A 13,946-nucleotide genomic window follows, 5' to 3' on the forward strand; every position below is an offset into this window, starting at 1 on the left:
AACTCATTCGGAATCCCGGTACCATTGTGAAGGAGTTGAATTGAGAGATTTGCATAACTTTCAATTAAGGCTAACCTGACGGAAGTGATTGGGGAGAAACAACCTTTCAATGAGACGAAGTATAAGAAGATAAAGTCAGGAATAAAACTTATATCCGAAATTCCATAATAACCAATAAATAAAATTATACACCTGTTCCTAATGATCCTTATAGACGTTAAGCTTTTTTATTTTATATCTTTACCCAAACCAGGAATTATTATAATATAATTGGTCACAAAAAACAATAAAATTAGTGAATTGAAATAGTTATTCAATAGTAAGTAGAGAGTACCTATAAGGTATTAAGTTTAACATACGTTCTCCGCGAAGTTTAGTGAGTTGGCATCTATAATTATTACGGTCTGAGAGTATCGATTGTAGTTTACTATCGAGCTAAAATAATTACAATGTTAACAAAATAACTACACGAAACAATGCTTGCCATATTGAACATGATTATTGCGGAGTCCAACAAATGTCGTTGCGAATATGATTAATTCTTCTTACTATGTTCCTTGGGATTTATTTATTTAACTCTGATATGAATATATACAAATTTCTAATATATATATTGAAAATACGCCAACATTAACCATAATAATGTAAAGAAAAGGCTCTGTAACTGGTTCCGTGCCGTATCGTTCGACAATAATCTTCGAAGATAATACAAAGACAAGTTAACTTGCTTTTATATTATGCTATGTGATAAGGCTTAAGAATAAAGGCGTGTAACTCGCACAGGCTATCTCAAACTTCGATCTTGTAAATTGAAATGTTGTCTTGTTCACTATTTGTTTACCATATTATTATATACACAACACTCTACATATTTCATTCCAAATAATCGAGACATCCTCATTGAAATCCAGTACCTAAATTATTCTTTATATTGAAGCTACAAAAATAGAAAAAGCAATTTGCAAGAAGATTGCTATACAAACATCGGCACAATTTTCTGAAAAAAGCGGTCAGGCATTTATGATGTATTTTATTCGCCGCATTAAGTCGCAAGTTCGTTGCGATCGTAGCGAGATTAATTTCAAATCAATCCCGTTGTATGCTGTAATTTAGAGGGCTTTTAGTTAAGAACGGTTTCGCACATGAGACTTAAATTACCTCCGCCGAGGGACGGCCATTAAGGGTCCGCGTTGGTATGCGGCATATCTCAACATCTCGCGATTTGCGAGAGCAGGCGTCTTAACAAAAGATGCTCCCGGTGGTCTTTGAGTCCTAAGTAGCGATCTATCTCTGTATTGTTCAATCTACATAGTACTTCACTGTTACACACATGTGCAGTGTAATTAAAACGTGTGTACTTATATGTATATTGAATACTTGAAAGAAATCATATTATGATTAAACAACTTTATAAATTTAACTAGGTACATATTACAAACCGGAAAATAAATTCATTGGTGAATCTATTAAATGATTGTTATCAGAAACTTCCAAATAAAAAGCATTAAAGCGAAACATTCGATTATAACTAAATCGATCTTTGTATCGAATCAATCAAATTTAAAATACATAATGATGTAGATCGGAGGGAAAAATTATTATTTTATAAATAAAATAACAATAAAAATGATGCGCCGTTCAAGGGAATATATAATTATGGACAATTATTATTATATTGAAGCTCAATGGCTGATAGATGATTGAAAGGATCGAAACCCATAAACAAAAGGATCGATTTTCGTTACGCGATTTAATAATGGCTTCGAGTAATTAACTGATATAGTAATCGTTCCTTTAATATTTTTTTGAGTAAGTGCGTTCCTCTCATGAATTGCAAAGTCATTTTGATTGTTATTTTTTGTCAATGCGATTCGTGGGTCCCTGAGGGTTGCCGAGGAAAATTTTATTTCTCTTCTATTTCGCGCACTCAACAAAAGCAACAATAATATTTAAATTGAAGTATCAGACCCTCACTCGGTGAAAATTGAGCATTTTTTGTTTAAAATAGATTTGTGTCAATGTACAAAACTTATAAATTACCACAAAATAAATTAGTTACATTTAAAATTTTTATGCCGTAAAATTATTCCCTGTTATACATATAATAAATGCTAAACAGAACATAAGTCATAGGGCTAGCGAATGAAGACATATTTTTACAGCCCCTGTAAGTTGAGCTTGCAGTTAAAATAACAATTAAAGTCTGGCTAAAATTTACGACTCAAAACTGACAAAATAATTTAAACGAGCGTTAAGGTGAATGCGACCGAAATAGGTCTTTGAAAGTGGAAACAAAGGTGAAGTATTCAAATCCCCCTGCCGCTTGTGTTGAGACGTTTTAAAACGAAGGAACGAGTAACCGTTGTAAATGGAAAATTGTAATAGAAATAACACAACGATATATTGCTTTACAAGCGGCATTGTTAATTTTAATATTTCTATTAATGGTTTCGGAATCTTCATATTTTAAGTATCAAATTATTGTTACAATAAACGTATTAAGATTATAATAAAAAAAACTAGCAAACATTAATAATTATAATGAAAAGTGTATAAATTGAAGTGTATTTGTGTAATTTTGTATTTGAGTCGCAATAATTCCGCAAGACAAATATTGTAAATCCATTGCTAAATTCACGTAACACTTGAAAGGTAATTCAAAATAACGATAATGGCTGTCAAGGCACACAAAACGAATTTTCTTCTTCCCTTTGCTTTTTAAATTTCAAACCGGCAGCAATTTTATTTTATTGTTATTAGATTTTTCCGGCTTATGTCACAGCGATGTCACTGCGGAGGATTACTCCCACAGTCTCCATGCTAATAATCATAAGAATTGCTTCCCTTTATTATGTGTGAAATTTAGAACGTAAAATCTTTCCAACCATTCATTTTATGGAGATTTCATCTCGTATTCTAAAAATATGAGCGTTTGGAGCACATGTCTTTTGTGATGCTTTGTTAACAATATTTATAATTTAGATTTATACTTCATATTTCGTATATTGGTTTGTTGAGTAAATTATAAACATTGTTTTATGTTTTCGTACATGGAACAAGAGAGCAAATAATGAAGATGTCTTGGCGAAAATAAATTTAAAAAAATAATAGCGTATCGAGCGTGCAACGCTGGAATAACTCCCAGTGTTATCGGCGCACGCGCACCCAATCTGCGATCGAAACACAGCGGATAAGATTATCCGGTAGCCCTGTATTATTTTAATGAGACTACACGATTCTTCGAGATTCAATACGATACCAAAAAGCTTAGGTAACGAAGCGAATAAAAATATACAGGTCAAGAGAGATATCTCACGGCGGCATTGAGATGACGGCGGCCGCAATGGGAACAATCCCGGCAAAGGGGGTTTTTAAATTAGCCAGCGAACACGATAAACTCTCAAACATCTACCTCTACATACCAGCTGACGGCAGATCAACCGATACCATTATGTCCCCGGTAAGGTACCGATTAAAAATATCTACATTTATACGCGGACAACATCTGGTATTTAAATAAGATATAAACGCAAGAAGCCACGAATGTTTTGTTTTTTGGTTACGTTATTCTTTCCCCGGTGTAAGTTCCCCTCTGGATATTGGTATTAAAAATGTAAAGGAGATTTATGCGAATAGCTTTAAGCTTTCATTAGTTGTTCCTTGTGCAATGTTCTGCGGTCGCCTCTCCCTGACCGGTAATTTTTCATTTTTTCTCTCACTTTCTTATGTTATAAGAATTTAACTGCATATAAAACGGATTTATATTCCCTTCGAGTTCCAGCTGCATGCTATGACTTATAATATTACGATTTTTCTGCCCTCGAGGGTACCTATTGAAATTAGGAATGTTATAAGTTTTAATGAGAAGTAATGGGAGATGGTGTTTTAATGGCTCTACTTTATATTCAGAGATACATAGGTATGTATATCAATGGATATAGGTATATCAATGTATAGATTTCTTAACAATTTCTAAGCTCAGGCACAGAATATTTTTTCAATGTTAATGGCAATTAAATACTGATGTTTTAATTTTTTATATAGTTCATTATTCAGTACCAGATTTAAATTAACCCGTTACAATATTAAATACACGAATTAGCGTACTCATATTTACTTATATATTATTTAAATACCTTCTCTATCTTCATAAATGATGTTTCAAGTCATAAACACATGCAACAAGCACATAATTCCGGATTGTAATTCCGTATGTAAATTACAACTAGAGCAAGGGTACTGGTTTACCCCTTAGAGACACGTCAAACCATTCTTAAATGAGCTCTCTCAGTTAACTAAATATTTCGTATTCAGAGATCTCTATAGGTTTGTTTTACAATCATAACGTAAAACTGAGGTTTATACGAGATTTAAATATTGAGGAAGTATAAATCTAAGCTTCATAGGGCGTTGTGAGAGCGATCGTAAAGATGCCTGTTATACTTATTCGTGTTTAAAACGTGAAGCTGAATATATTTTAAATCACATTCAGAGGAACAAGGTAACTTATAAGTAATATTTAGTATATTTTATTTGTGACCCGCATTTCTTTTGTCACAAAAAATTGATGTAACAATATTTATTAAAGATAAATTATGTGTTTAATTTGTATCCTTATTACCTAATCTGCAACTAATGTAAAAGTGGCACAAGCCTCTCTATACATTGTCGTTTGCATTTTTTGCCCTTTATAAGAACATAAAAGAATAAACAGAGCGCCTCATGGAGAAAAATACCTACATTGTATAAATTTATAAACATACATTGTATCCAAACGACAAAGTAAAATATTTTATCATTTGATCAATGTCAGCTATTCAATAAAGACATTTCTCGCACACATTATGAACAATTCGGCGTGCGTCACATTAAATTATTTCGGCTAAGTAATTTCGAGCGGTTAATTATTGTGCACAAGCTGGGAGGAGAGTTGAGAATGTAATTATTATTAAACTTTACGATTGTCTCACTTTACCCCTTTATGTCGGATCAAGAAAACGTAACGACGCAACCCTTAGGAATCATGTATGCGACTTTAGACTTAGTTTCGTTTTCGTTAAATTATAAAATCATTTGCAGTAGTTAAGACACTTAGGACCGTATAGAATATCTCAGGGTTGTGAGATCCTAAGGGAGGGAAGAGTAACGAGATATATGAACTGACTATATTTCATATAATTCAGGATACATCGCCCATTTTTGCAAGTGACTACTATCAAGCTAATTTTCCGTTTGTAGCTTTATTTTGATGAGACGCCCAATAATTTCGTGTACGAAAGTCTCGATTGTGGTAGCTAACAGAGATAACAAGGATAAAAATTTTTGATTTGATGGTTCTCAAATATTTATTACTAACTGAATTTTTTTGTTCAATCTCAAGATAATTTACCTAAATTATTCGAAAAAATATTTGTCCTACAAAATCTATGGTTGGTTCAAAGAGTCCCCCTTTCCAAAGTGTATCGATAACGAGGTCATCATAAATGATTACTAACAAGCTGATTTTTTGTTTTCACTTAGTTAATGTTTATGGGTCATTGTCAAATTTTGCGCAGGTTAACTTGTCCCTCAAAACTTTTTTACTTCTATACCATTAAAAAATTAACTGTCACTAAAAACTTACAGCAAATACAAACTTAATCGCATTAATAAACAGATATTAATAAAATAAAGACTTAGTTTTCATTTTTTATTTTATTTTTTAAAGTAACATTGTGGTTTTTTCTGGTAACAGAAGGGTTTTCCATACAAATTTGACCTGTCCCAAGTAGCACTTCGTTACAGAAAATATAAAATAACTACAATTTCCAATATACCAACCCACATCAATTAAAATATTAATATAAACAGAATATTGCGAATATTTCTAAAAGTACATTTTCAACCCGATCAGTGCTAAGATTTATTTTATAAAAAATATTTTAACTTTGTCCCACGTAGTGTTTGGAATCGTGTGCACTACTATGTTACTAAATAAATCATTACTCAAAATAGAGGTGGCGCTGTTTTCGACTTTCTATTAGCTTGAGCGAGGTTTCTGCAGCCATTGTGGTCGTTCGTTAGGTCTGGGGGTGGGGTACATTGAATCTCAGTCGACCGCGTGGCGCTGAACGTGCCGCGTGTTTTTATTCCGCATCAACATTGTTACCTACCTATTAAAGTAAGTAAAACCGTTTTTTTCTATTAACTTACGTTCACTTTGTTGTTTAAGGGGTAATTATGCTCAATTTGAAATAAAAAAATAACTAAATGCCTTATTCTATGATTTATGTCTTTTAGAATGTAAAATTTACAACTCTGTTATCATCATTCTGTTACTTAGCTCATGGTAACAGAGTTGAGTAAGCATGTATTCTGTAACTTTTGTTTGAAATTTTATATTTGTAATAATTTTTTTTCTTAAGAATCGGTTTCCCAAAGTAATTTTGAGTTGTTATATGTAAATAAATCATATTTAATTAAATGTAACTTTGAAGATATTGTTACAGGTTATTCTGCCGTTATTAACGCCCTTAAAATGCCTCTCACGCCAGCTGAGAAGCAAGCAAGTTAACAGAAACAGATCGAAGTTATTTACAGGTTATATAAAATTTAAGTAACAATTAGAAACAGTTAACAAGAGATAGGAGACGTATAAAAAACAATGCAACAGAGAAAAACGAAAGAAGTCTAAAAATAAGGACGGCAATCCAGAAAATCCAGTAAATGCTATTAAAAATGGCCATGAAAAAGTTAAGAATCTGAAGGAAAAGTATGCTATTGATAAAATATTCGACAAGAAGGCCGTTAAAATGTCTAGACAGGAAATACAAATTATACAAGAGTGTCTTGCTGTGGATCAAAGTTTCATATGAAAAAAATCAGCCCACATGTAAGAAAAATGTTTTTAGAACCAAAATCAATCTTTTCGAACGTGACGACATATCAAAAGTATGCAATTTATTCACTTATAGTACAAAAAGAACAACTAAGTTACTGTGTTACAACTCTGTTACTTTCGTGTCCCGAAGATTAAAGAACTTATTTACGAAATTTAGGAAAAGCTATTCAATATAATACTGCTAAATTACAATAGGTTAATTTGTCAGTTAATGAAGCGGTTATATGTTGTAATTAGCTGTTAATTTACAGATATTTCATGGAGTAGTGTAGAATTTAAGGTTTGTTATTATTCATAAAGTAACAGAGTTGACTAAAATTGTAAATAAATTACTGTTAAACTTAAAAAAAGCTTGTGCTTCTAATGGTGATTATAAGATATAAGACTGTAATTAATATAAAAGCCAAAATATGTTCGACTGGCTTATTTAATTTAATGATAAAAGGTAAAGTGTAATAATAACAGAGTTGTATTTTTTCTCCACCCTGACGCACTAAATCTGAAATAAATCTTAAATTATTAGCTAAACATCTCGGCCAACTTGAATTACAGATACTTCAGTTATTTTAACAGGCACGGGCATAAAGAAAAGTTCAATTTTAAAATATTTTCTTTTTCACATTTTTGAAATCTGCAGTTACGTTTACCTGCGCAAAATTTGACAATGACCCTTATATAATTCAACAGACATATTGTCCTACAAATTGCGTAATAAATATTTGAGAACCATCAAATCAAAAAATTTTATCCTTGTTATCTCTGTTAGCTACCACAATCGAGAGTTACGTACACGAAATTATTCGGTGTCTCATCAAAATAAAGCTACAAACGAAAAATCAGCTTGATAGTAGTCACTTGCAAAAATGGGCGATGTATCCCGAACTAATATGGTAGTTATCATATTATGGTTTCGGTATCATGTTAATTTAATGTGTTGTTTTATTAATAGATACGTACAAAATTATATAATTATATACGTATTTAATTAAGTATTGATATTATCTTTTCATAAAAAAATGTTTTATAAAATTATATACTTACGTAGTTAATACTTATAGTAACGTAAATAGGTATTAAGTATTTTGGAAAAAGTTTAATAAGTAAATCCCGTGTACCTACTGCTATTAGAGTTTATAATGAATGAATTATCAAGAATCATATAAAATAAATTTGTTTATCAAAGTCTTGCATACAAGTTTTATCTATTTGCTCCTGAAGTTCAGTAATGAGCAGCGATACTTTACATAGATCTATAAATAATGGAGTTGGTAAAGCTTGTCGATATTGAGTAGATGCGTCATGTTCAGTGTACACAGGGGCCACTAGATGGCGCGCGTGTGGTCGAGTCGCGTGCGCGGTGTAACCGGAGCAACACGCGCAAGTAATCTAATATGGCCGCCCGATGTCGCCCGCATATCGGTACATTGCAGGAATGCCATTTTAATATCCTCGCGTTTATGTCACTCATTGTTTACTTAGTTCCACGATGAACTCGTACGGAAACCACACATCTGTTGCAATGGCTATATCGAAACGGATGGACATGCAATATTGTCAGCGTGCTTCATTTTCCATTTGCTCTACTTCACATGTCCATTTAACTGCCTTCGTAATATGGTAAAGCCGAGTTTACGTGGGTATGTAATAAAGGTAGGTAGACGTATTGAAATCACCATTGCATAGGTAGGGCGAGAGCGATAAATTATGATTGCTCACGTCGAGTTGAGGTAAACAAACAAAGATTGAATTTAGCGATTTTTGTGGCACACCTCGAGCACAATGGTGCGAAAGCTGGCGCGGCGCGGCAACAATGCGTCGTTGGGTCTATCTGCGCGCAGGCATCTTCAGTGAGCGGTGGCTCGTTAGTTCGCTGCGGGGCTTGTTTGCGCCGCGACTTGCGATGGGAGCCTCGCGAGTCGCGGCGCGCCCCGAGTGATGGACAACATCGCTAATTCTATTACAATGCCCTGTACATTGCTGATAAAGTACCCGGGTATTAGGAATATTTAGACTGAGTATTGAACTTTGTTATGATTTTCTATTTAATTTTAATTCGTATTCATAATATTACCGTCGTCTTCTTTCCAGATTCTATTGTAAAGAAAATGTAAATTCTATTAATATTAACATTTATATAACCTCTAGTTGCAGTGTATACTGTATGTGCAATTTTATTGATGCGTTCAGAATCTGAAGTACCGGTGTGTTATATAAAAAGGGAATCGCAATTTGTCACTAATTTGATTTCACCACAACGTAATAGCGTCTGTCCCGTCAGCATTGTAAAAGCTTTCATATCAATTGAATCCATTAGCTGAGTACACAAGTCCTGTCTGTTTATTTGCTCATCAGTTTTTATCATTGACCAGTTCGTGTTTGTTCGATCGGTCACTTCCATATTATTGATGGCTTGTTTCCCCCAATACTTCGCGATTCAATGAAAATGAGTGCTTGGAAACGAATGCTATTTATATTTTTATGATTATTCCGCGAGTAATTTTTATTATAAAGCTTTAAAATTGTCTTCGGTTTATTTACGGTTTATTATAAATGGGACTAATATCTATTCCATACTTTCCCTCGGCTAGCCACTTATTTGTACATCGTAGTAATACTATCAAAGCGCTGACTACTAGCCCACAACGCCAGTTATCTCTAGATATGGAAGTGGAATTCCCTTTATAACAGAACCCCATAAAATATGTTTGCCCTATCTACTTGCGCATGTGCCATTTGTCCGTTGAACAGCACTTAGCTTAACAAAAACTGATAGTTGTAAAACAAAAGAGGTGTATAAAACTACGGTAACAAGACCGGACCAGAACGGTTCAGAAATAAACTAAGCAGTAAGAGTTAACAGGGATAAAGGATTAAAGAGTAGCCGAAGCAGATTTATGTCGCAATGATTGCAATCGGAACGATTCTGCGTGTTACTGATGTTTTACTTTTTTTCCAAGAGAAAAGATGTGAACATTTAAGCGCAAGTTAAAATCGAAGAAACGTACCCGTATCGCACAAGATATTGGCTGTTTTATGGACGTTTGTAATCAAAGGAACTGTGGTTTATTAATTTCATTTTAGAAACCCAAATTGTATTATTGTATCAACACTTTAAATATAATATAATAGCAACAATTATGTGATGAAAACTCATAAGATATTGTAATCCTATCAGATGAGCAGTCCAATCCCAGAATAAAAATTAAACAACATGCAAAACATTACAAAATACATGTACCGATTTCCTATTCATAGCGGGGTCTATTTGCAGGATCAAATCGACATAGGTTTTATCAAAGCGAAGTCTTTCAAACAACCCTTCTCGTGGCTATCTGATAACGCAGTGAATACGAGACACATTTGTCTGTGCGACACCCACTCTGCATGTCTAGTGTAAAAATTGCCAGTGAATGTGTCTAGATAGTGATCTTCTATTTGCTAGCAACAGAAGGGCGATGAAATGACAACCAGTACTTGTTTCGTTGTAAAATATTGGGAACGCATCGCACTGGTAACCATAGATTTTTTTGTTTATTTATTAATGCACATAATATCAAAATCTAATGAAATGCGTCGGATATAATATTAAGATATAAGACCCACGTGCAAAATGCAAGGTTCGCAACCAGTAACACCTATTAATTCCGAAGAGAGAACCACGCGAGTGATTGCTGTAATTTCTATAAAAAATCAACGGTAAGGTTCGCCAGATACGTCGATTTGAAAAAATGTTTCATCAACAATAATTTTAATATCGTAATAACAAAATTACGGGTTTAGTGTGTAGATAGGCAATTTCCAGCCTTAATAAAGTAGATTTAAGAGGTTATTCCTTTAGCATTTACTTACATGTCAGGGGGAGAAATGGAACCTTTTGTTGGCCTATAGCATTATTATTTCCCATTTTGTTTTGTTTATTAATACAATTGGCTCGAGGCGCAATATTGATATTCAAGTTTTGATGATGACTCCGGCCGCGAGTTTTCTCCTCCTCTGTATTTTTATGGGTTTTATAACAATTGTGTTCCGCTTTTCTTTTGTTTACGCTGCCGTAAGTTGAATTTATTATAATATTTAATATTATACAATTTTCATTTTTATACAAGGAATTGTGGTTTGAATTTACAATGAAATAAATGGTATGGTCGATGAGAGATGTATATAGCGTATAGTAAAACGCAAAGGCAATAACTTTGCATTTTCCTAGCTGTTAAGTTGAGAAGATTGGACGTCTCAACGAGGTATTCCGTAAGTACGACAGGCATAGCGCACGAAGATATTTCTCATGGGGAAAACGGAATGACGTGAATAAATAACTCGCAGAAATATCAATTAAACAATTATGCTGTCCGAAAGGAATCGTGTGTAATGATAGTGGGTTGGGCTATAACTCAGGCGCATCTGTTCTACGGCTATTTGCAAAAGGCACGACGCCGGCGCACTTATTTGATGTACTCGCACTGTCTCCATTTTCAGCTCGATAATTGTTGAAATGTTTTATGTTATTGAGAAAAACGAATGTAAATGTGTATGGACGACGAGACAGGATAATTACACTGACATTAAATGACGCAAGTTAGTTTATTCAAGTCGTAGGAGGTATGTATAGATTGTATTTTTTACATAGGTATTATATCTACCTATCGTTAAAGGTAATTGGAATGCAAAACCGAACAGATTCCTATTAGAATTATAGGAATTAAGAAAATTGCCTATTATGTAACTGTAACTACTATGATTATCTGACTATTTTCTTCAGATGATAGTGAGAAGTGCATGACTTTGAGATGAAAAAATGCATCAAAAAGCATCACCTACCATCAAGATACAGGTCATGGCCACGCTACTGTTAATTATGTCACAACAATCTTGTGTAACAATAGAGTTTTATAAATGATATGTTTTCATATTGATTTCTAGCCGTCTATAATTTTTGCACCTTAAAACAGTCAAACCCAATTCCCAATCACATACACAAAACCCATTGAGCCCCGAGCGGCCCGATCGGGCAACGACACAATAGATTTTCTATTGTGTCTGTGATTCCGGGGGCTGAGTTATTAAAATAAAAAACCTATAGAATACAGTAATTAACAATACCTTTCTCGTAGCCGATCTAGCGAACGAAAGGCTATAAAAGATTGTTATCAATAGCTTACCTTTCTCGTAGCTGATCTGTCGCTCCTGCTGGCGCGCGTTGTCGGCGGCCACCTTGAGCAGGCCCTGTATGTTGCGCAGCAGCGTCTCGGTGGAGGAGACGAGCGTGTCGGCGCTGGCGTCGGGCGCGGCGCCGGGCGAGCCCCCCGCGCCCGCCGCGCCCCCCGCACACGCCGCCGCGTAGCGCGCGCCCGCCGCCGGGCTCGCCGCCTCGCGCTCGCCGTCGCTCAGCTCGCCGCCTGACAAGTGGACACGTTTTAATGGACTTTCCTCAGTATGGACACTTTCCATCCGTGGGTAAGGCATTTTCCGTGGGAATAAAATGTTTCAACGTGATGAAAATAAGCCTATTAGTTTCGTAGACCGTAGTACCTACACATTTAATAATCTGTATGTAATTAATGTAGATATTATTAGTTCTGCTTTTGATGAAAGGTCCTTGTCCCCCCAATTGTTTAATTTGCCTCCCATAAATCTATCTAAAATGCGGAAATTGGCGTCAAAATAACTTGGTGATAGTTGACACTCTTACTAATCTAACTTCGAAACTAACAGCTTTGATATGTGTGAGCTTTTTTTTTCTTGATTATCAAGATGTATCACTAGAAATTGAGTGTTAATAATTTTATGCATAAGTGGAGAATAAGCATAATTCTAATTGCCTATAACAACTATTCCGTCATTAGATTCATTGCAACAATTTATTATTTAAGCATCTAATTTTAATATGAATGCACTTTCCTAAGCATTATGTTAAGTCAGGTTTACCATACACGATATGTAATCAGAAACAGCGTTATAAATATAAGTTTTACATAGCCCTCCAGTGCGTGCATCATTCGAACGCAATTATAACTGCATGGAACATCATAATCGCGTGGTACTTCGGACTTTGATGCAAATGCATTCCCATGTACCTATTTGAATTCATAACGGATACAATATTATGGAATTTTTATGTGTTGAATTCAAGGCGGTTTAAATAATATAAAATTGTCGATCGTTTGTTTTGATAAAAATGTAACGATCGACAAATTTTTATTCTAGTTAACCTACAGATAAATCTGTTGTTGTTGTTATTTTTATTTCCAGTATAATTTGGATAAAAGATAAAAGTACCTATTTATTAATCGCAATCCCATGTTCCCAATGTTTGTGAAAAAAGCAAGATTTTTATTTACTCCAACACAGAATAAAAATTAAACATATCAAATTGCTTAACATCTTACAATCAAATGCAATACGAATCAACATAAATTATTTTTTCTGTAATATAATTTACGACGATGTTCTTAGATTGTTAGTTAACAAAAAATAGACCAATTGGATTCTCTCACGGTCGAAAGTAATCTATCGATACATTTAATTTAACTGACAAGATAGTGAACGCTCATCACATAATGAAGACAACATCGTTTCGTCATTGTCGATGCGCACGATAGCACTTTCCAGTTGTCACAACACAATCTGCCTAATAAGACCAATTAACAAATTTGTAACAAAGCGAGCGTAATAAAAAGAACTCTATATCATATCGATTTACAGTCAAAATTAGAAAGCGAATAATTGTGTCTTTAAAAATCTAACTGAGGTGTTGATTGAAAGAAAAGGGTAAAATGTTCCGAACAAAGATCAAAGTTGAATGACACGGTGGTTAAGAAAGAGCTTTTTTGTGGCAACTCCAAGGTAATCGTGACCATCGTGATGTACGTATAGAAATTAATTATAAATAAATATGAATATTTTCAAACTTTAATTTGGATGAGATCGAGCCTGATCTTTTGAGGTGATTATTAATTTGCACTTGTGATTTTATTTTGTGTAAGAACTGCGACCCTTTACGATTAACCCTTAATCTATTCCCACGCTCCTCGAGTATTAAGTGTCTGCAATAACTTCAGTAAACAAA

The 13,946-nt window shown here is 34.1% G+C and overlaps 1 protein-coding gene across 1 annotated transcript in view; it reads right to left on the reverse strand.

Annotated features, from left to right (window-relative positions):
* The window catches only part of LOC123693835 (dachshund homolog 2), a 119,365-nt gene that overhangs the window by 24,179 nt on the left and 81,240 nt on the right, over positions 1–13,946 (reverse strand). Inside the window, exon 8 of the mRNA XM_045639073.1 lies at positions 12,040–12,276. Within this exon, the coding sequence (XP_045495029.1) occupies positions 12,040–12,276 (237 nt within the window). The remainder of the gene's footprint in view (positions 1–12,039; positions 12,277–13,946) is intronic.

Source organism: Colias croceus, chromosome 8 (genome assembly GCF_905220415.1).
Source record: "Colias croceus chromosome 8, ilColCroc2.1".
Classification (NCBI taxonomy): domain Eukaryota; kingdom Metazoa; phylum Arthropoda; class Insecta; order Lepidoptera; family Pieridae; genus Colias; species Colias croceus.